The following is a 23,799-nucleotide window of genomic DNA, read 5'->3' on the forward strand; positions in this document are numbered from 1 at the left end:
CAGAGGAGAGAGATGTGCATCTTTTTTATTTTTATTTTATTTTTTTGATATTTTATTCACACTTAGGAACACACAAGAACTAACCATAGAAAAGTTTAATTCAAACGAACGAAATATATGACATGTGACATGTAGAATTTTTGAAAGCTCTACCGAAAAGCTTCTCGCCTCGAAAACACAATTTTGCAAGCGGAATTTGGAGGTCTTAATATTGCCGAACAAAGTTGTCAAAGGAGGGACTAAATGAACTTATGTGAAAAAGTTGTCAAAAACAAAGTTGTAAAACTTATTGAGATATACCTATTTTATTTATGTTATTTCTCCATTTGAGTTTGATTGACCTATATAAAATTTGAATTTCAAATTATGACAACTTCAAATAACATTTTTAAATACTAAATGATTTCAACTGAAAAAATCATCCACAACAAAGTACCGGCTCGGACGCGGCGACGATGACCTCGGCGACAACGACGGCGGCGGGCGGCGGCGGCGAGGTCGGGCGCGGCGGATCCGGCACGGTGGTGAAACCTATCCCGCCGCCGTCACTGTCATCGTCTCTCCCTCACCCTCACTCACCCTCTCCTGCCACCGCCGCTGCTGCCACGCGCTGCCTCCGGCGCCTCGCGCTGTCTCCTCCATCGTGCCGTCATCATCATCATCACCGTTGCCACGTGCTGCCCCCTCCGCCTCCACCTCTACCGCCGCCGCCGTCATGTCGCCGTCTCCGAGCGATTCCGCCTCTGCCTCCTCGTCGCGCCGTTGCTGTCGCCAAGCGCGGGCTTCAAGGCGGACTCGGAGAAAGCGGGGAGGTGAGTGCTCCTCTCCTCTTCCCCTCTCGTCTCCCCTATGCCTACGAGGACCGGTGCCTTGTCGCCGTTCTCACTGTCGTCCCGCTGGTTGGCATCGCCCTTTCCCCTCTCCCCATGGTGTCATCCTCTCCGATGCCACGCCTTCCTCCTCTTCATCGGATGGGGTGAGATGCTCAGCGGCGGCAACGAGCTCGACCTCGGCAGGCTGGGCAACGACGTAGACCTCGGTAGCAGCGCGGATTGAGCTGGAAGAAGGGGGCTTGCTCAATTCGATTTCCCGGGAGGGTGATGGGGAGGTTGCCAGATGAGTGGGGGTGTGTGAGTGGCACTGCGACGAAGCTTGTGCCTAGCTATGATCGAGTAAAAATTTATTTTAGTTGAACCCAGTTTTTTGGGTTAATACTTTCTCTGGTAGTACAAGCATTAAGATTCGATGGAAATATCAGGTGCTGATTCAGATTTCACCTTTGCATGCAATCTATTTCTAATTTCGTACTTCTGTGTTAGTAAAACTTATATAAGTGATATTAACATTTACTTGCAACAATCTATCAGTGTCAGACCTGAAATTGTTCAAGCTTGGCTCTTCAGTTCCAGCTGCACAATTTTTTTTGTATGGGCTTTACTGATGATGTACTCAGGTGACACAATTGTACGATGGTTAAAAAAAGGCCTAGGTTATGATGTTAGACAGTTCATAATAAGATAAGGGAATTTGGTAGGAGTACAATTTACTCTGCAAGAAACAGAGAATTTATGCTTGTTAATCCCTGTAGATCATTGAGCCATCACTTTCTTTTACAGCAGTAGCTTCGCTCAACAAAATGTTTGCCTTTTACTGAAAATTTTTTTGTCCTCGCAGTGCGACCATCATCACTGTCGACATGCCCTGTGGGCGCATGGCTGAGGCCATCTGCATATGCTGCATGAACTCAAGCTCTGTCTGTCTCTAGTACGGGATGGATGTTGCTGGTCAAGGTAGGGCTGATGGTAAGGGAGGTTGGAGCCGACTGAGGTAAGTGCCTGTTCACACATATCTTGAACTTGGTTTTGAAATGAAAAATTGGATCTGAATGCTGATATTTGGGTGGTTGGTTTAGTAATCTACCTTGCCCATCGTTGTCTTCTACAGTCCCATAAGATTCTATTATAAAGTTTAATTATAAGAGTGTTGAACCAGAGGTCTTTCCCTCGTGATAAAGTAGTTGTATAACCTTTAAGTTTAGCAGGAAAGTTGTCTACAGCCTACGGATTTCATCTCTAGGTTCTATAGGCTATGTTTAGTTCAGCGCAAAGTTTGGATTTTGGTTGAAATTAGAGATGATGTGACTGAAAAGTTATGTGTATATAACAGGTTGATGTGATAAAAAAGGACGGAAGTTTAGATCTAAACACAGCCATAATCATTGTTGCCAGTTGTTAAGAGCAACTCTGGTCTCGTGGATAGCTTTCAATGGAAATATGTGTTTCCTATATTATAGAGCTGTTACGCTGGCACTAGAGTTAAGTAATGGAAATATGATATGTGCAAAATAGGAGACTTAATTCATACACTTAAATGATACAAGCACACATCTCAAGCTTTGCATGTATGTTCTTTCCGTGTGTTACTAATTATCTTTTGGTGCATAGCTGCATATAATTCCTATTTGGATACCGTACCTGATGGTGCTCCTTCGATTAATTCACACAAGTTACTTGACATCGACCACTGCTGCATTGATCCTTACGATCTAAACATATGCCACAAAAATAACTCCATTAACCTATATTTATTCACATTTAGAAAAAGAAGATTAGGAGGGAGGACTAATATTGTTGAGTTGTTTAGTGACTTAATATTGTTGACTCCCAGTATTGACACTAAAATTGTATTTTTGCAGCTATGTATAAGATGTAGCAAAAAAAATCCATTTGCACATCAACAAGAAGGGCTTGCTGTAATTCAATCCTCTATTTGCTATGAGTGGAGGACGAGAAGCAAGGAGTGATTCCATTGAATGTTTGAAAGACTTGTTTTGGTTTTCTGTTTTCAGATTTCCCGTAACTAGGTTGAATGTAGGATGAACTATTGTTTGAATTCTGTTGTATTCTGATTGTATATATGTTATTAGTTAAATCTAAGATGGTATCTGTAATTAGATTTGAATCTGAAATTGTATGAGAAATTGGATTGAATTTGGTGGGCTCAAATTTAATGGGTCTGTTTAGTGGGCTTTGATTTGATAGTTGGTTGACAAAATGGGCTAGTTCTGAAATGGGCCTAGCTTTGAAATGGGCCTATTTTAAAATGGGCCAGTTTAAAAAAGTTAATGGGCCGCTATTTAAAAATTAATGGGCCGTTAAAAAAATAATGGGCCATATAAAAAAATTTGCTGACGTCAGCTGCCACGTCATCCAACACGTGTCAACGACCACGTCACCTGCCATGTTGGCCGCCACGCGGCAACCATCTATGACGTTAAATTTCGTCACAAAGGTTGGGCCTGGGCTAGACTACACGAGCCCAAAAGCATTTAATGTCGGTTAAAAAATGTCATAGATTGTGCTGATCTGTGACGATTTCGGAGAAAACGTCAGCAGATTTAATCTGTGATGCTCAATAGATGACGATAAGTAGAATCGTCACAGACAAATTCCTGTGACGAATTTTCTGTGATCCATGACGAATTTTTTTGTCATAGATTAAATAGATTCTTGTAGTGCAATGATGGCGTTGTACGCGTTGTCGAATTCTGCGACACCAAAGGTGATATGCTCTGTTCGGAAGTTATTGGCCTATCCAAAGGTGACGGGTAACGTGACTTTACCCAACGGTTTAGACAATCATTCTGGAGTGATTACATGGAAGGGCTGATATGTCGGCGTCAGCTCGCTTCGAGGTATCCCCATAACGTCCAAAGTGCTGGCGAAGAGCAAGTTGATTGGACTTCCGCCATCAATGAGAACCCGTGCCACCTTGATATTCCGAATAGTGGGTTCGACTACGATCGGATATCTACCTGGTGTGGTTGCGATCTTGGGGTGGTCTGCCTCCGAGAACTCGATCTTATGCTGAGACCATTTCATCTTGGCAGTAGCCGCCTGCGATGTGGACCAGACTTCGCGTTCTACCTTTTTGTACTCCCTCTTTGAGGTGTACGATGTAGAACCGCCGAAGATGTGAGAGACATGGAGGTCGTACTCTGGGAAACCGGAGTCAGAGTCAAGAGTGGCGGCTTCCTTAGCCGTTTCGACGACACGAACTCGCTTCCCTCTCTAGATCGCTAGTTGTCTCGTGAGCTCCATTTTGAAAACATAACAATCCTCCATGGCGTGATTGTAAGTCTTGTGTATCGGGCACCATTACTTGCGTGAGTCGTCGTTCTGGGGGTTTGGGCGCCTGGGTAGGTCCGTTTGCTCAGCAGCGAGGACCTCTCCCGAGAGTTTGCGCTTCCCACTTTTGCAACTTCTCTTTTTGCTCGACTCTGGTGCGTCTCTTTTGGTTGACTTCTTCTCCTCGCCCACCTTGCTCTTTCCCTCCTTTTGTCTTAAAGCATCATCTGCATGGGCACATCTGTCGATAATCTCGAACAACTTCCAAGGAGATATGATTCGTCGCGTCGCCAACTCCTAGGTGGTGTTTCGATCTCGGACGCCTGACTTGAATGCGCGGATAACAGAAGCATCGGTGATCTCGAGGATCGTATTCCTGCACTCATTGAATGTCCGAATGTAGTCCCTCAATGATTCTCCTAGGTTCTGAGTTAGGGCATGTAGGACATCCTTAATCGCGTGGCGCTTGTAAGTTCCCTGGAAGTTAGCAACGAACTGCTGCCACAAGTCTTCCCATGAGGAGATTGTGCGGGACGGGAGGTGGAATAGCCATGAGCGAGCAGATCCTTTTAATGCAGCTGGTAAATAATTTGCCAGTGCGTTGTCGTCTGCACCAACAGTGTAGAGAATTGTGGAGTAGACTTGCAAAAATTCTTCTGGGTTTGTACTTCCATCATATTTCTCGATTTCTCCTGGTCGGAACTTCTCGGGCCATCGCACATTTCGGAGTGAGGGTGTGAATGCTCTACACCCGCCTCCTGGGACGGATGGCGGCCCGTGGTTATGACGTCGTAGGGGAGGTCTATCTAATGAAGAAAATGACGAAGACGAGGATGAGGGGTCGCTTGGTTTAGGAGCCCGGCTTCTCGAACAATGATTGTGTCCCCGATCTCGACTAGGCGCGGGAGATTGCGAATTGCGATCTCGTTGGTCGTTGCCGTCTCGCTCCTGATCTCGGGCATCGTCCTGAACTCAGCGATTGGCCCCCTGATCTTGCTGGTTGTTGTAGTTGGTGTCATTGCGGCGGTCGCTGTGGGCCCGCCGGCCTTGGTCTTCGTTAGGTCCACCTCCTCGGTCGTCGTTCCTTCCTCGTTCGCGAAGGAGAGCAGTGACGATGTCGTCAATGAACAATATTCTCTCTGCGGCGAGAAGGGGAATGGTGTCGATGATGATCATTATTGTTCCGATCTCTTCTGTCTCTCCGTCAGTCGTCCAAGTGTTCGCGGAGATCGCGATTCTCGCGATGCGGTGCAGTAGGTTCACGTGTCGCCCGAGGTGATCGATTACCGGAGGGATGTTCTCTGTTGGCGTTTTTTGCCTCCGCATTCTCGGCGGTTGGCTCGCCATTCCCTCAGGGCTGATCTCGTGGTGATGGCTCATTGGTCGACGTCTGGATTTGTTACGGGATCAAAGGGACTTTCCCTCAATATCGCATCTAGGTTTCGCAACTGCTGACAGGCGTTCTCGCTGCTGCGGACGCACTTGTCTCGATGTTGTCGACCACGTTCACATCCCGTGGTGACTCTGAAGAGAATTCATAGTCTTCCAGCAGGTGTAGCACATATGGCTCGTTTGGATTAGTGCCAACGTATCCTATGAACCGATTTGGAGCCGGCTCCACATCTCGTTCCTTGGCAACACACGGAGCTTGAACTCGTGGCTGTTGGACACGATGATGCGGCACTTTGAAGGTCCTGAGGAAGATCTTGCAGCTTGTGAGATCGTGAGATCTGGACTTGTGAATTGGACAGTAGATGGCGCCCATTGGTGAAGTGTGTTGAATTCCACGTTCCCAACAAGCGTAGAGTTTAGCCTTCACATGGACTATCAGTGGGTAGTCCTCGAGAGTATGCTTGGATGTCTTATGAACAGGACACCAAGATCTCGGTTTTTGTGTTGTCATCCTTGTCGGCTCTGATCTCTTGTATAGAGAACATAATTCGGCCGCTTGAGGATTCCTCCCAGGTGTTGGGGCCCTCGATGTTCCGTTCTCCACTTGCATGGGAGGAATCGTCGGCGGGGTGTCGTTTCTCGGAGTCGTAGTCGTGCCTTTCTCGTTCCCGGTAATGATTGGGCCATTCGAGATTAGCGTAATGGTATAGACCGGAAACACAATAGATCCGACTTGAGTCCACACCAGCGATGTCGAGGTAGAGGCTCCTTGATTGACACCGGTGTTGGTACTGCTGTCGTGAAGGCTTGAAGTCATACTGGCAGAACCTTAAGCACCAAGTCCCTCTACCTGGCACGCCACTATCGACGAGTAATACTCGTGGACCGAATGAGCTGAATATTGGGGTACGTTGGAACGAGGGTCTACGTAGTACGACATCAAGCAGACAAAAGACAAGGATTATACTGGTTCAGGCCCCTTGTCAGGTAATAGCCCTAGTCCAGTTTATATGAGATTGATGATGAGGAATCACATATTACAAAGGAAGTAGACGAAACAGACGGTACCGACGAGATCGTAGTTGATGAATCCGACGAGATCTCCCGGCGACTAGGCTCCGCGTACTCTGGCTTTGTAACTATGGTGTGTGTTGGCGATGAAATTTGATGCCTTGCACCCCTCCCTGGGGGTCCCTTTTCTACCGTGGATCATCTTGACCTTTAAGTAAGGCCTGTTAATATCTGATTTGGTATGGTATAACAGAAACTCTACCCTTCCGAGTAGGACTTTGGAAATCGCTTGACTCGTAGAGATATTTTCCGTAATTTAGAACGAATTCCAAACGGTATACATGGGAACGATCCGTGTGCGTAAAGGTATACCTTATCGGTGTATTCCATAAGTCATAGGGTAGGAGGTATGCTTTATCCGTAACCCTGACAATAAGTGAATAAAATGAGGGAGTTAATTTGGACCATATATTAATCATCTAATGACTAAAAGTAATTAAGGTGACATGGTTTAATTAGAAAAAAGAGAAATAACATTAAACCTATAGGACGGACTTTATTTATATATAGGATATATTGGATTTCACCTGTTATCCTGTTCTTTTGTTGATTATTTTTCTCACTCACATCCTGTATGTATCGAAAATCAAGCTTTAATTAGTAGTATAGATGGAGAGGCAGCGTGGCAGCGCTGGCTTTGTTCCCTGCCATCCTGCTATAAATAAATAAGCGTGTCACATCAATGAAAACATAATGTTGTACGAAGTATTCACTACTCCACTATACGAGCAACTAGTACCAAGATGAATCTCGATGAGATATTATGTTCCTTTTTTTTTAAAAAAAAACACTGTACCAGCTACTAGTACCAAGAAGCCATGCATGAATCAAGGGCAAAATGTACTTATCTACTCCCTCCGTTAAAAAAAACAAACCCTAGATTTTCGTGTCTAACGTTTAACTGTCCGTCTTATATGAATTTTTTTTATAATTAGTATTTTTATTATTGTTAGATAATAAAACATGATTAATACTTTATACGTGACTTGTTTTTTTTTCATAATTTTTTCAAATAAAACGGACGGTTAAATATTGGACATGTAAATCCAGGGTTTGTCTTTTTTTTATGAGGGAGTACGTAAGTATCGTGGTTCCTAATTATTGGTGATATTACTCAAACACGCGATTCAGGCATGGAAAGTTTAATCGATCGAGCATATTCTCCGTGTTAATCATTAAATTAATTTAGTGTGTTCAACCCTGACAATGTTGGATCCGATCACCGCTGTTGAGCCCATATCGTTACCTCTGACAGGTTTGATCCTCATCAGGTAACAGTGGTTAGTGATGATTGCATCTCATCTCTAATCGGTGGAAGCCCTTTAGTGATGATTAACATCTTTAATGAGTCATGTAGTCTAATGGTTACAGTGACGTGAGTAGTACCCTAAGGTTCTGAGTTCAATTTGAACTCTTTTATAGAGCGAATTTTAGATTGGGTTGTTTATGGGGCTAAGTACCTTATTTCAATGGCCATATATATCCGGTTAGATATAGAGGCCGATACTTCTTTTTTTTAAAAAAAAAAATCTCTAATGGGCCATTTTGAAATATCCAGTTGCAGGTGAGATTCACCTGTCTGACATATGGCTCTTTCTAGCCTGTCACAGATGACAGATTGTCATTCATCAACTGTCATAGGTGTGAAAATTAAAAAAAAAAAAGCCTCGCCCCCCTAGCTCACGATATGGAGGAAAAACTGTAGGATAAATATCAAGATGCACGACACATCAACTTTCTATTTTAATGGCAGATCCAATAACATCAGAGAAAAATTAATGGTTTTTGCCAAATTAACTAATTTGGGCAACATATCCTAATTACTCCCTTAGCACCTTTCAAACACAGTCACTATCCAACTTCGAACACCCGTCTTAATTAAATTTTTTTAAATTAGTATTTTTATTGTTCTTAAATGGTAAAACACGAATAGTATTTTATGTGTGATCTGTGTTTTTTTAATTTTATTAAATAAAATGGACGATCAAAGTTTGAGACGGAAACTGCAAAACTACACTTAAAATGAGATAGAGGGAGTATTATCCTTGCATGGCTAGCTAGCTACTCCCTTCGTCCTAAAATATTAGAGATTTTGGACGGATGAGACACTTCCTAGCACACAGCAGATGGCTCTCTAGATTCGTTATGCTAGGAAGTATCACATCCGTTTAAAATCTTTTATATTTTAGAACGGAGGAAGTAGCTAGCAGAAGTAGTATGTCCATTGCTCTATATATAGGATGGGTGGCAGCAGGGTGGTTAACTTAACTAGCTATAAGCATTAATTAGCAGAAGCTAGCTAGATGATATACTCGATCTATATGTACTACTACACCAGATCGATGCATATGGATCACCGCTTAGCATGTGCTTTCACCATTTCGCAGCCACCGCCGCCTGCATCTGCCTGCATGTGCCTGCAGGTTTCGCACAACGCCACCACCACTGCTGCAGCTAGGAATTACAGAAGCACTATCATCGTGTGCAGTCCAAACGCAAGCAGCAAGCATCACAGCAGCAGCAAGCGTTTACGATCATCGCGTGTGGTGTCTTGTCATGCAGCACCATCGTCTGCCCCAGCTGCTGCCCAGGCTCCCGGTTTCGAGCCCTCGGTGTGGGGTGATTTTTTCGTCCACTATGAACCTCGGCCAACGCAGGAAAGTTTATACTGTATTATCTATACCTCGGTGTGTGTGAAATTTTCTCAACCACAAACAATGTACTCCCTCCGTCCAAAGAGACTCAATTCTTAGGTTTTCATATCCAACGTTTGACCGTCCATCTTATATAAATTTTTTTTATAATTAGTATTTTCATTATTGTTAGATGATAAAACATGAACAATATTTTATGAACGACTTATCTTTTTATTTTTTTCATAATTTTTTCAAATAAGACGGACGGTCAAATGTTAAACACGGAAACCCAGGAATCAAGTCATTTTGGGGCGGAGGGAGTACTACATAAATATATATCATTGTCATGCATGCAATGGATCGAGTTGTGCATTGAGTGTCGGTTCAAGTTTTACAGAGGTTAATAATTTTAACCGATTACCATCGAATTTGCATTCCTGCATGAAGGTTACTACCTCTGTACTTACTTGACTAGAGAACATTTTCATTTTTTGTATTGTAGAAAAATCAGCAAAATACACATTTTTTCTCGTTCAATTTTTTTAATATTTTCTTTAATAAATATTAAATTAGTATGCTTTAAAACATAAAAATGGTGTGTACATATGTATATGCATTTATCATGTGTACATAATGTACATATACCATACACACCATTCTTATGTTTTATTATAAAAGTTTAAAAAATGTATGCATAAATGTTTTAAACTTTTCTAGTAAATTTGTTGTACATAAATGCAAATTACTCACATAAATTTGAATCAATTTTTAAACTTCTCTAATATATCAGAGTAGCATCTCGTTTAACACTATAAAAATATTCTTATCGGAGTAGCATATCGGTTATCAGAATAGCATGTTCCATTTTATCGGTACGCAGGATATTACCAATTTCATCATTTTTGAAAAACAATGCAGCACTAATTAACAGACAAAAGATGGCATGGAATAGAATTTTACGAACATGTTATGAAATAGAGATGAGTGTAACAAAATGTTGAGTATCATACATAAGAGCTCTGTATGGCAAATTAACCTATACAACTGAAATATATTTTTCAATGTAAACTTATTCTATTGAAATATTAACCATTAGATTAATTTGCATCTAGATTGGATCTAGAAAAAACCTTAAAAATTAGCATATTGGTCAACAACTTAGCTAGCGTGAACATTTAGGATCGATATGTCACACATAGAGTCTTTTAGCCATGGAAGCTGGCCATCTCAACAAAGGTCTGCAGGTTTTGCTTTTGATTGGTAGTTTTCATCGTTGCATCCAGGCTAGCATGTGCAAGGAAAGAAACCACAGTGCTACACTCCATAACAATATATTAAATGTTATCGTCTCTCGACAATGCAGTTTTGTCATGATTCATATCTCCAGTCCTTGCCTAAGTCTCGTGATTCACAACTTATTGTTTTAAGACTGAGAACATGCAAACTAACATAATTTCCAACCAATTCGACTCCTCAAACATATCTTCTATCTCCAATAATGAACACTGCAAAATACAAAACAATCTAGCTGATATGTTTAGAATGCAGAAAAAGAAAACAGAATGAATCATCAGTAACACTATCTTTGACAAACGCGGGTGATTGCCATGTCCATGTACCGGCATGCTTATTTTTCAAGTTGTTGTACTAGATGACCACTGCCTACTATGTTCTTGTACCGAGGGTATAATTTACTCAAATTGTTATGTTTCTCTTTGTCATATATAGCTTCTAAACTATTGCTACTGCTTTTGACGAATCTTCAAGTCTATCTTTTTTTTTCCTGCAATCCAAACTAACAAATCAGTACATTCATGCAGCAATCGACAGAATGGATGAGGGATAAGGCCGACAAATTGAAAGAGGATGTATGCACACTATTTACACCCACTAAGGACATCTTAAGGAGGATGTACTTAGTAGATGAAATAGTGCATCTAGGAATCGATCACCTCTTTGAAAAAGAGATTGAAACTGCATTAAAAGACATACATGAAACCGAATTCGCTAGCTCTAACCTTCACGAGGTTGCTCTACGGTTTCGTTTGCTCAGGGAGCGTGGGTTTTGGGTATCTCCAGGTATTTCTCTACTTAGTTAATGGATTGTGCATAGTTATTTTGGAACTGTTCATTACTACGACGATTGAGGACCATATATATATAAATGTTCAAAAGAGATTGCGAATAACGTGCCTAGCTAAAGCTTGGAACTTCACAAACATTTTTATATCAAATCTCACATGCAGATATATTCAACAAATTCAAGGGAGATGATGGTAATTTCTTAAATGAATTTGCTGAAGACCCAAGGAGCCTACTATCTTTATACAACGCAGCCCACCTCTTCATACATGGTGAGCCAGAACTCGAGGATGCTATTTCTTTTGCAAGGAACCATCTCGAATCAATGAGTTCGCATAGTGTTTTGAAGGCCCCTTTAGCTGATCAAGTGAAGCGGCATCTTCGCTTGCCACTGCCAAGGACTCACAAGAGAGTGGAGATGCTACATTATATGTTTGAGTATGACCAAGAGAATGAGCACAATCCGGTTCTTCTTGAACTAGCAAAGTTGGATTTCAACCTACTGCAGCAGGTTCACTTGAAAGAGCTCAAGGAAATTTCTAGGTACTAATATGAATGCTAACTTTAATTTGTTATTTTGAATAAAATAAAATCAAAGGCTAAGACAATTCATGGTGTACGAAATTAATGAAAGAAATATGCAATAATTAAAATCAATAAAAATGGTAATCTATAATATAGTCTAGAACAAAAGATTTGATGACCATTACTGCAAATAGCTATAACTGTCAGTTGATTTAGAAAAGATATACTCCTTAATTACTACTTACGTGCACCGTATAGAGTGTGTTGCAGTTTTTATAGAATAAATGATCTAATAACACAAGCATAAGTTTCGCGGAACATGAATTATGTTTTCTATATAGAAAAAGAAAATAACCTGAACATTAATATAACTTTTATTATATGATACATGTACCGTGCTATGCTACGACCTTTAACTGTTTGTGTGTATATATTTAAGAACCTGAAAGTAATAACTAGTATTAATTTTTTTCTCAGGTGGTGGAAAGATGTTTTGGCATATATGGGTCTAGACCATATCCGAGACCGTGTGATCGAGTGCTACACCTGGTCCTATGCTGTATACCACGAGAAAGACTTGGCACTTGCACGAATGATCTTTGCTAAGCTAGTCGCGCTAACTTCCGTATTGGATGACACATACGATGTCCATGCGTATACCTCCATCGAAGAGTGCCGGATGCTAAACGTAGCCATTCAAGGGTTGGACACTTCATTAATTTTTATGCATCCAATTAATCTTAAGTTTTGGATAATTAATTAAATTTCCCCTGACGTAACTGCTAGATTATTTAATCCTGCCCTGACTAATAATGTTGTACCGTTCCAGATGGGATGACAGCGCTGCCTTGCTTGTACCAGAGTACCTGAGAAAGTTTTATGAAATAATCTTGAGGACCTTTAGGGAGTTTGAGGATCAAATACCAAGAAATCAGAGGTACCTTGCTGCTTTCTCCAAGGCAGAGGTATAACTCACTCCCTCTTTACTTTTGACCCAGAAAAAAACTTAGACCGTCCTTGTTTATTTACTCTCACCTTTGATGATCAATATTTTAACTTTGACCGTTACTCCCTCCATCCCATAATATAAGGGATTTTGGGTAGATGTAACACATCCTAGAACACAAACAGAATGTGTCACATCCCCCTTAAAATCCCTTATATTATGGGACAGATGGAGTAATTAATAACCTTTAAACAATCAATATATGATTAATCAAAATTAATCATATATTTTAATTTGATGAATGACGTATCGTAGGGTAGCGTATATTTTAGGAAAAAGTATGAATTACCCTGTGAACAATTGTGGTCGACCGAATTATACCCCTGAACTCGAAAATTGGACATTCGACACCCTCAACTATTGTTTTGACTGGTTTTGACTTGAAATTACACACGTGGCGCCAACGTGGCAGTCCAGTCAGCAAAACAAAAAAAAAACTGGGCCCACTTGTCATACTTCTCCCTCAATCCCCCTCAACCCAGTCCCATCACATTCCCCCTGCTCTCTCTTGCCATGTGCTCGGTTGGCTGGTGGTGGAGGCGGACCACGTCCAGGCGGGTAGAGGAGGCGGACCGGGCAGCCGGTGGCGGATGCAGACCTTGCCCGGGTGGCGGGCAACTAAGGCGGAGCTCGCCTGGGCAGCTGGTAGCGGAGGCGGACCCGGCGACCGACAGTGAAGGCGGACCAGGCTACTGACGGCGGAGGCGGACTAGGCGACTAGCGGGGGAGGTGTAGCTCAGCTGGTGCCTCAGATCCAGAGCCTGCCGTGGGCCGGTGTGGGACGAGGGTGACGGCGATGAGGCCAGTACTGGCATAGGAGGAAGCAGAGCCCTGGGAATCATGGCGACGGTCCTGACAGCAATGACGAGTGGGCTCGAGCTCCTCCTCTCAAGCCATGGCACTACCGAGCTCCTCCTCCTCGAGCTCCCCGCCCTTGGTTGTGAGCTCCACAACTCTCCTCGCTAAGCTCTAGCTCCGCCTAGTGCGAGTCCACGTGCACGTGGCTCCGGCAACAAGCACCCCCTTCTCCGAGAGAGACGGCAAACCACCACCACGGCACCAAACCGCCCCTCTCCTCCTTCCTGCCTCCACTCAAGCATGAATCCCATCCCCTTTTGTTGAGCTCAGAAAAGACGGTGTCAGCAGCGAGCTTGATGTAACCGGGGCGGCATCCAACTCCATGGCAGCATCGAATCAAAGCAATCCCCTTGCTGAGGTCGAGGAAGATGGAGTCGTCCGGGTGGCCTCATGCCCATGACGAGCTCCACGGAGACGGATCCGCATAGGTTGCCATTGGTAGAGTGCCGGCGGCAGCAGCAATAGCTAGCCAAGCTCATGGAGCCCCTTCTTCCCCCTCCCTGTTGGATTGGCCCTGGCCACTGGAGCTCTCTCCTCTGCTCACCGAGAGAGAGGGGCTGAGAAGGAGGGAAAAAAACGAGATGCTGACAAGTAGGCCCCGCTGTTTTTTATTTGTTCTCTGACTATATCGTGACGTGTGTGCCATGTAGGTTGAAAACCGCATCGAATAGAGTTACAATGGTAATTTGTCCGGTTTTAAGAGTTTGGGGTGTCAAATGTCCTGTATTGTAGTTTAGGGGGTAAATCGTACTATTGCAATATTTCGGGAGATAAATTATGGGGTATATATACAATACAGTACATATGTCCGCGATAGAAGAAGTATTTGTAAGTGTTTTAAACCAGAGGGAGTAGCATAAAACCTGCTGCATATATATACTAATTTTTGTTGTATATTGTGTAGTAATGAATAGTATTGGAACAATTGATATCAGTTAGTAGTACGTATATATATTTACATATCTATCTATGCAGTTAGCCTATGTTTGTTGTGGGGAGATAGGGGAGATTGAGTCTCGTTTTCCGCGCGCGCGCTTTTCAAACTAATAAACGGTGCGGTTTTTGTAAAAAAATTTCTATAGGAAAGTTGCTTTAAAAAATCATATTAATCCATTTTTGAAATTTAAAATAGTTAATACTCAATTAATCATGAGCTAATGGCTCACCTCATTTTACGTATCTTCCCAATCTCCTCAATTCTCTTCTTCTCAAACACACCCTTACCCTTAGTTTTGTTTCGTGGATACATTTGAATCCTTAATTTACTAGCTTGCATGTGTGCATGCCAGTTCCAAAAGCTGACCAGTAATTACCTGGAAGCAGCGGAATGGTACCACCGGAATCACAAGCCGAGCTTCAACGATCAAGTGGCTCTGGGAACCGCGACCACAGGCACACGATCGCTTGCTGCCGGCCTAATGCTTGGCATGGGTGATGCTGCAACAACAAAACAAGCATTCCAGTGGGCTGTTACTAGCACTGACGCCATCATCTCCTGTGGAAAAATTGGGCGTTTAATGAATGACATTTCTGGATTCAAGGTAACTGAGAGAGTTGAATCAATTTAATTTACTGCTGGAGTATAGCATTTTAGTTAGCAAGTAATTAATTGATCTCAATTTACAACTCCTTGTCAACGAGAGAGCTAGCATCAGGTTTGACAGAATTTTCCACTTAACATAACGCTCAGAGTTATCTTAGGCTAGTGTGTGTAAGGGCATGCATGTTTGACACGGCTTCGAATCCAATCTTTTTTAAAGCTAGATATTTGATTGCTAGCTAGCTCTAAAAATCCATAGAGCTGTAATTATGTCGACAGCATTTGAATTAATTATCCTTTTTCTTGTCATTTTCAAATCGTTACTTATATATATATATACTCCCTCCATTTCACAACGTAAATCATTCTAGTATTTCCAACATTTATATTGATGGTAATGAATCCAAATTTAGATTCATTAACATCAATATGAATGTGGGAAATACTAGAATGACTTACTTTGTGAAACGGAGGAAATAGCTTTTAACATGGTGTATTTCTTTCTTTTTAGACTTTCTGAACTAAAAAAAAAACGCCAGTACTCCCTTAAGATTTGTCCCAAAATATAACTTCACCAACATTCTCTTCCCAACTAATCACAACCCCACCATTCAATTTTTCCACCTAATTCCACTACTCAACCAATCACAATCTTCCACCATTCACTTCTATCTACTTTCTTAATAACCGTGTCAAAGTCTAAAAATGCTTATAATATGAGACCGAGTGAGTATTAGGGAAGGATCTAATATTAAATAAATAAAAGGGAAGAGGCTACGACCATCTTATAAGGCTAGCTGGAAGATCTTTGATCTTTGGGCGTTTCTCTATCTCTTTCTGAAATTTAACTGTTTAATTAATCAATCACTATTCATTATTTTATACGGATGCGCATGCATGCAGCTCGGGTCGCAGAACAAAGCTGACATGGCATGCGCCGTCGAGGCCTACATCGAGGAGCACAAGGTCACAGCCGACGTCGCCATCGCCAGGATAAACGAGGTGTTGGAGGAGGAATGGAAAACAACCAACCAGGCTCGCGTCGACCACCGGGCTGTTCTTCCTGTGGTGCAGCGTATGATCAACATCACGCTGGGCATCCAGTTGTTCTACGGCAACGACAGTGATGCTTTCACGTTCGGCAAACAGCTTCAGGAGGTTCTTGAGGATCTCTATGTCAAGCCCATGCCCTTATTATAGAAGCTGAAATTAGTTATTGCATGCATGGGGATGATTAATGCCAAATATATCCATCTGTCTCGTAGTGTGCTCATTCAGTACCATATATATTTTTTTTATCTAATTCACATGATGATCGATGTACGTGTCCATGAACTTTTTTTGGGCAGCAACTTTCCTCTATTTATCTATATGGACAAATAATGCTAGGGTTAGCTGCTAATCACCCGATCGAACACTTTGTGCGCACACTGCACACGTCTGGCACGGCAACAGACGAGAAGACTGAAGAATGCTAGGAGAAATTTAGAACAGAGAAGTAGAGTATTTCAGAGTTTCAGAGAATCATGGGAGAGAGAGAATTGGTGAGGTAATTTTCTGGTTTCTTCCATTCAACTAAATTGTAAAAACTTACAAATGGAAACTTAGCTACTGCTACTTATACTCCAATAAAAGAAAAAAGGAATCCAAGCCTACAATCGCGCCATCCCACGATCCGGAACTCCTGGATCCAATGCCGTGTGAAACTCACGCCCACAACGCACACCTGACGCGGTCGCCGACTCCTGCAGCGCGCCATATCTCTCGTGCATGCATAACAAACTCAAACCTGAATTATTCATCCAGCCGTTGCAACTGCCATAGTCTGGAACACCTTGGGGCCATAGCTGAAATAACTGTCAACAAATTCCCCCTTAATTCTGCTATGGCCCAAAATCACGAACACCTAGCAGGTGCCGTGCTGTCACCAATCTTGCTGTTGGCAACCCTTTAGTTAACACATCCGCCCGCTGCTCCTCAGTCCGGACGAACTCGATCTGAATATTCCCACTTTCAACACACTCCCGAATGAAATGGTAGCGGGTGTCTATGTGCTTACTTCTCCCATGAACCACAGGATTTTTCATGAGTGCAATTGCTGATATGTTTTCAACATACAACTTCACCGGCCTAGCGTTTGCACCAATCATCTCAATCATCAATCCCCTGAGCCACAAAGCGTGACAAGCTGCTGCAGTGGCTGCCATGAACTCAGCCTCACAGGACGAAAGTGCCACCGTTTTCTGCTTTTGTGAACTCCATGAAATCAGACTATTGTTGAGATAAAATACCATACCGCTAGTACTCCAACGATCATCACTGTCACCGCCCAGATCACCATCTATGAATCCAATGATCTCCACTGCATCTTTACCACCAGCAAACGCGAGCCAACAGTTGATTGTACCCTTGAGGTACCTGAGAATTTGCTTCACCGCCTTGAAATGCATCACAGTCGGATGCTCCATGAACCTGCTCACTACACCCACAACATAGGACAAATCCGGCCGTGTATGCAACAAGTAACAAAGACAGCCTATCACTCGCCTGTATTCTGTGGGATCAACTGTGCTTCCTTCAGCATCTTTGTGCAACTGTGAACGATGTTCAATAGGAATTGAGGTAGAATTGCAATCTAGCATCCCAAACTAGGTCAGAATCTTCCTTGCATAAGCAGCCTGCTTGATGACGATCCCGTCAGCACTTTGCATCATTTCAATCCCCAAGTAATAAGTCAGAAGTCCAAGATCACTCATCTCAAACTCCCCCATCATCTGCTGTTTAAATGCTGTGATCTCGCTTGGGTTTTCTCCTGTCACGATCAAATCATCAACATATACTCCGACAATTAGTCCGGCACTCCCTGTACCTCTGGTGTATACAGCATGCTCTTGTGCACACTGGCTGAAACCAAGTTCCTTCATACTCCGGTCAAGACGAGTATTCCACACCCGTGGTGCCTGTCTTAGCCCGTAGAGAGCCTTTCTTAATTTGTACACAAGATGTTCCTTCCCCTTCTCAACAAAACCTTCCAGCTGAGAGACATAAACTTCTTCCTCAAGACATAAACTTGACGTCGAGGTGATGCACCTGCCACCTCCGATCAGCTGCAACTGCAAGTATAGCTCGCACCGTGTCCAACCTCGCAACCGGCGCAAACATTTCATCAAAATCCACACCTTGCCGCTGGACGTACCCGATCACCACCAGCCGTGCCTTGTGTTTGATCACCTCACCGGCAGTGTTTTTCTTCTGCTTGAACACCCATTTGAGCCCTATTGCCTTGTGACCAGCTGGCAGCATGCACAGCGACCACGTCTTGTTCTTCCCAATGGCCTCTAGTTCCTTGTTCATAGCATTCACCCACGCCGGCTCGCCGGCTGCTTCTTGGTAGGACGATGGCTCCTCCATCTCTGCGAGCAGCGCTTCTGCGTTGTCATCGTCCTCCACGCTTCTGCGTCATCATCATCCTCCACCAGGTCCACCTGAGGTGCTTCAAGCATGATTTTCTGCCAAGCTTATGTACCGCATCGTCCCGTCGTCACTGTCGGTCGTGCACGCTGACGCCTCCACCTCGGCAGAGTGCGTTGAGGATGAGCCAAGTGTAGGCGTGCTAGGCAAGGTTGGTGAGAACCTCACCGGGCTTGCCGGAGGCGTTCCCCACTGTTCCGCCACTTCTGGCTCCATCCCATCTCGCCTTCCTGCTGGCGGTGCCCAGTACCATGCTACCGAGCCTGCCTGCTCTGCCGGCGCTGGCTGCTCTTCATCGACGGCTTCTTCTACCTCGAACTCGGTGGAATTCACCTCTCCTGCAGTAGCAGTCCACTGCCAAGGTGTGTTTTCATCAACAACAACGTCACGACTTACAATGATTTGCCGACGACGCAGATCAAACAGTCGATTCGCTTTGCTCCCTTCTTCAACACCCATGTACACGAACGGATTGCTCCGGTCGTCCAGCTTCTTCAAGTGCGGTGTAGTCACCTTCACGTGCGCCGTACACCCGAACACACGCAGGTGGCCCAGGTGAGGTTTCTTCCCCGTCCATGCCTCGAACGGAGTGCCATTTCCCATCACCTTGGTCAGCAGCCGATTTTAGGAGGAATACGGCGTGACGAACTGCCTCGCTCCAGATCCTGCCAGGCATGGACATCCCCTTGAGGAGAGACCACGCCATTGCCATCACCGTCCTATTGCGATGCTCCACGACGCCATTCTGCTGCGGTGAATACGGTGCCATCAGGTGGCGCTCGATGCCGGCTTCATCGCAAACGTGTGCAAACTTGCCGGACAAGAACTCGCCGCCACGGTCTGTCTGGAGTGTCTTGATTGTTCGTCCTGCCGTGTTCTCCGCCAACGGCTTGAATTTGTCGAACGCCACGAGCGCTTGGTCCTTCGACTTGATCACAAGCACCCACATCCAATGAGAAAAATCATCTACGATCAACATAAAGTATCGATTACCGGCGAACGTCGATGGAGTGATCGGCCTACACAGATCCATGCGGAGCAGCTCGAGCGGCGCCTCTGCTCGATAGTTTGCCATTCCTGGGAATGGCTGCCGGATTTGTTTCGCCACTTGACATGCTTGACATAGCTGGTTTGGGTGGTGGACTGCGGGCACTCCTGCCGCCATCTCCTTGTCCACCAGTAGCTTCAATGCATGGAAATTCACGTGTCCGAGCCGAGCATGCCATAGACACAGCCAGCAGTGGTGCCCTCCACTCCACCAGATCCGGTGGGAGGGGAGGTGGTGGGCTACCGCGGACGGCGGCGAGCTCCCCACGGGTGGTGGCGGCGGCCTCCCGTGGGCAGCGACTAGCTCCCCACCACCAGATCAGGCGAGAGGGGTGGTAGCGGCGACGGCGGTGCCCTCCCCTCCGCCAGATCCGGCGGGAGGGGAGGCCGCGTGCTCCCATCAGTGACGACAGACTCCCCACAGGCAGCGGCAGTGGGATCCCCACGATAGCGGCGGTAGGCTCCCCACGGCGGTGGCCATTTGTAATTGTTTTGAGTGTTTTTTGTTTATAATTGTGATTGTTTTGAGTGATTTTATTTGATGATTTTTGTGAATGTTTCTGATTTGAACAAGAACTTCCCATTTTCTTTTAGATTTTTCGAAATTTTTTGTTGGGTTAGAGCCATCCCGAGTCTTTTTTTTTCGGCAATCCATACACCTCAAAAGGTGCTGGTTTTGAACTTGCACCATTGATAGATACTAATAGGTGCTGCCTGTGAGGTGTCGCTTGCCAAATCCGGCACCTATGTGAGGTTGGCAACCGGCAGCAAAAGGTCAAATTTGTAGCTTGCGCTTGTTTGTTTTACAATATAACTATGTGGTCCATACAAGTACTAAACTGAACTTTCAACTTATGTGTGTATGCCGACAACCATCAATCATAAATGTTTGGTTTGTATGCGGAATCCATTTTCGTTTATCATTCACAAGAATTAACAGTGCTTTTCCCCATAGACTGGTTGCAATATTATGAATGAAATAGCCAAATCAACTTTAAAGTCTGACTGCAACAACTTGTAAAAACTTATTTCATTACTTCCTTGAGGAATATTTCATCACAATATGATGCTTGTTAATGTTGAAAATAAAAGACATAATTAATTTATTCATGGGTTTGGTTTAGTTCTAGACGTTCTTTCTCTCCTCTCCAATTCTCAACTTATACTTTGTAGGTCGATCTGACCAATAGGTGATGGTGAGAGCATATGAGAATGGAGCTGGCCTAGGTGAGACCTGTGCAATTCATTCTTCAATCCAAAACTTCTTATGTTGTTTTTCTTAATCCTACTCACATGAACGGCATATAGCATTTTTATCCATTAAAGGGTAAATTTAAGTATAGTAGTTAGCAGTCATTTTGTTATACGATTTAAAGTCAGTTTTGTGGTTTTGTTATGCAGAAGAGTACTTAGCAGTTCTTTGTTAAAGTTGACTGTTATGCATAGTATTAAAGGATAATTGATATATGGATGGTTTTTGTTCGAAGTTAGTAACAGAATTAGTAAAGTTCAGGGGATAAGAGGGTTGTTGACACTGAAAAAGTTGTGTGATGTGTAACTAATAGGTGTCAATTTAAATTGAAATTTATATTCTGCATACTGGGGCTTAATTCCTCAAATTGTTTTTGTCTCACATATGCCTAGGAGGACTACATTCAGGTTGCTGCGGAGTATTTTGGTTTGCTGATTTCGACATTCATTTTGGTGAGTTACTTGTGGCTCGACATAGTGTGAACTTGGCCAGTGAACCTAGTTTCCTCTTGTGGTTGCATTTGGTCAGTTAACATAGGACCTTATTTTGCTATCTAGGATATGGTGGAATTGCTAAAACCAAACCTAGTTTGCAATTGTAGCTGGATTTGGTGAAGATGTACTAAACATGTTATTATTTTGCTACGGTCTGTACTGATATGAGGTCAGTGATCACCTGTATATATGAATGGGCTTTGATTGTAAGTATTGGTTTGATAAATGGACTTGTGCTATATTGAATGTTAATTGGGCTTATATATACTCTGTTAAATGGTTGTTATATCTCAAGCTTATGCAAGCTTTTGTAATGGGCTTATATATGAGCTAAAATAGTGTTTAAATAGCTGTCTTATATGGGTCATTCCAATATCTTATTGGACCTATAATTGGGCTTAACACATAAACAAATTACCTCGTACATGGACCATAAATAACAATAAATAACAGCCCACAAAAAATTTCATGACGATTAATATTGTCACAATTAACATGTCAGATGGGACATTGTACTACAATTTTATGATGTTTCTTGTCCTACATGGCAACTACAAGCCTAGTGATTTGTGACATTTTCTAGGCTTCGTAATGTCGAACATGAGCATCATAAAACAATGACGAAAGAAGGATCTTTATAGGTTAATAACAAATAAAATATGTTTTCGTTACAAAACATGATTAGAGAGGCATGATAGGTGACGATCGACTTTTCGTCACGCGATCGTCACAAAGTTTGAAACGTGACACAATTTTCATTCTTTGTGACATAAATGAAACGTCACCTAGCTATCATAAGATCTCTTACAGTGTGGGTGATAGGCAATAGAGCTCGGTAAAAATGTGAGCCCCAGTTTTTTAATAGGTACCCTTTTTTTTAAAAAAAATCGGCACTTATACTTATTTTAAAAGAATCGACACCTATAATACAAGTATATGTGTCGGCTCTATTTAAAAACCGGCACATATAGTATTGGTGCCGGTTTTTCTTTAGAAGTGACAGCTATATTGCTGAAAGGTGTCGGTTCTACTTTTTTTCATCGTGCTGAGGTGAGAAAATGCTATACTTGCCGGTTTTAAATGAACCGGCACCTAGCTATAAGGCCGGTCCTTATAAGGGTTTTTTAAGGCACGCAATCATAAGTTTGTTCAATGAATAAAAACATAAGGTGATGATTGGACAAACCCTCAACTCTGTCTTATTTATTAAGTAGCCCTAAATCACATAGATTTAGCCAGCAATTTTATAAGAGTATAGCACCAATAAATATATTAATATTATTTGGGGCACATAGATAAAAAATAGAGCAACCCACCATGATAATCATTATGAGAAAGATGGATTTGCATTACCCCCATTTGGGCATGCAGTAACTAATTTTGGCCTCTATATGGGCATGGGCTTGACATAGAGATTCTCAAGAATCTCCCGAAGTTGCTCGCCGAAAGTGAAACCATCACTGTCATAGCCGTAGAACAACGGGATGGCCATCGTTAAGTTGATAAGGCGCTGCGCCACTGGAAGAACAGCCTGGTTGTCGATCCGAGCCCGGTTAGTCGTTTTCCACTCATCTTCCATCAGCTCATTTATCTTGGCGATGGCAACGTCGACCGTGACCTTGTGCTCGTTGATGTAAGTCTCCACCGCGCATGGCATATCAGCCTTGTTCTGCGACCCGAGCTGCAACCAATTCATGGAATTAAATTTAAAAATATACTATTCATTTAATTTATTTTTAAGAATATTCGAGATGTAAATTTTATTGTAGAAATATACCGTCAATCTTGCACGATCGTTGAGCGAAAATGATGCAGGGGTGACATCGAAGATGGTAAAGCGCGAGACCGCGCAGTCTCGCGCGGCGACGGCGAGTGCGCGGGAAGGACGAGCAGTCTCGCTCAAGCATAGAGCGACACCGTCCAAAACTGCATTTTTTAAGTGACTAATGACCTAATTAATTATTTAACTAATAATATTTAGTGATTAATTAGTAATTAATTAATCGCTAATCATAGTAATTAATCACTAATTAACCATTTGAAATCCGGTATCACTGATTGGTTAAGCGAGACCGTTCCGTATGCGATACTGCTCGCGACGTCACGTCCACGTTACTTTAGCGTAATGGTTGTGCGAGATCGACGATATATTTTTAAAAAAGTTTTGAATCCCGAATATTTCTAAAAATAAAATGAATGAACATTATATTTTCAAATTTAATTCCCAAATCATGCACGTATCCGCAATATGTAAGAGGCTATAATTAATTTAGAGGAGTGAATAATTAACAAAAGTAA

At 43.0% G+C, this 23,799-nt stretch overlaps 2 protein-coding genes across 2 annotated transcripts in view; one reads left to right on the forward strand and one right to left on the reverse strand.

The window, feature by feature from the left end:
• Positions 1–8,893: 8,893 nt before the first annotated feature.
• LOC127772184 (tau-cadinol synthase-like) lies at positions 8,894–16,437 on the forward strand. Its single transcript, XM_052298178.1, has 7 exons — positions 8,894–9,243; positions 11,034–11,305; positions 11,473–11,851; positions 12,311–12,535; positions 12,663–12,798; positions 14,987–15,238; positions 16,141–16,437. Exons 1-7 carry the CDS (start codon positions 8,894–8,896, stop codon positions 16,435–16,437), a joined length of 1,911 nt encoding a protein of 636 aa, XP_052154138.1.
• A 6,451-nt stretch (positions 16,438–22,888) lies between these two features.
• LOC127770775 (tau-cadinol synthase-like) overlaps positions 22,889–23,799 on the reverse strand; it is a 49,308-nt gene continuing 48,397 nt past the window's right edge. Inside the window, exon 8 of the mRNA XM_052296579.1 lies at positions 22,889–23,182. Coding sequence (XP_052152539.1) covers positions 22,889–23,182 — 294 coding nt within the window. The remainder of the gene's footprint in view (positions 23,183–23,799) is intronic.

This window comes from Oryza glaberrima, chromosome 4, assembly GCF_000147395.1.
Source record: "Oryza glaberrima chromosome 4, OglaRS2, whole genome shotgun sequence".
NCBI classification, from domain to species: domain Eukaryota; kingdom Viridiplantae; phylum Streptophyta; class Magnoliopsida; order Poales; family Poaceae; genus Oryza; species Oryza glaberrima.

Excerpts from the sequence above, each read along its gene's own strand:
- LOC127772184 (XM_052298178.1), top strand. The coding sequence starts at position 8,894 with ATGATATACTCGATCTATATGTACTACTACACCAGATCGATGCATATG. Across the intron at positions 12,799-14,986 it reads CTGCTTTCTCCAAGGCAGAG|TTCCAAAAGCTGACCAGTAA; the intron begins GTATAACTCACT and ends TGTGCATGCCAG. Across the intron at positions 15,239-16,140 it reads ATGACATTTCTGGATTCAAG|CTCGGGTCGCAGAACAAAGC; the intron begins GTAACTGAGAGA and ends GCATGCATGCAG.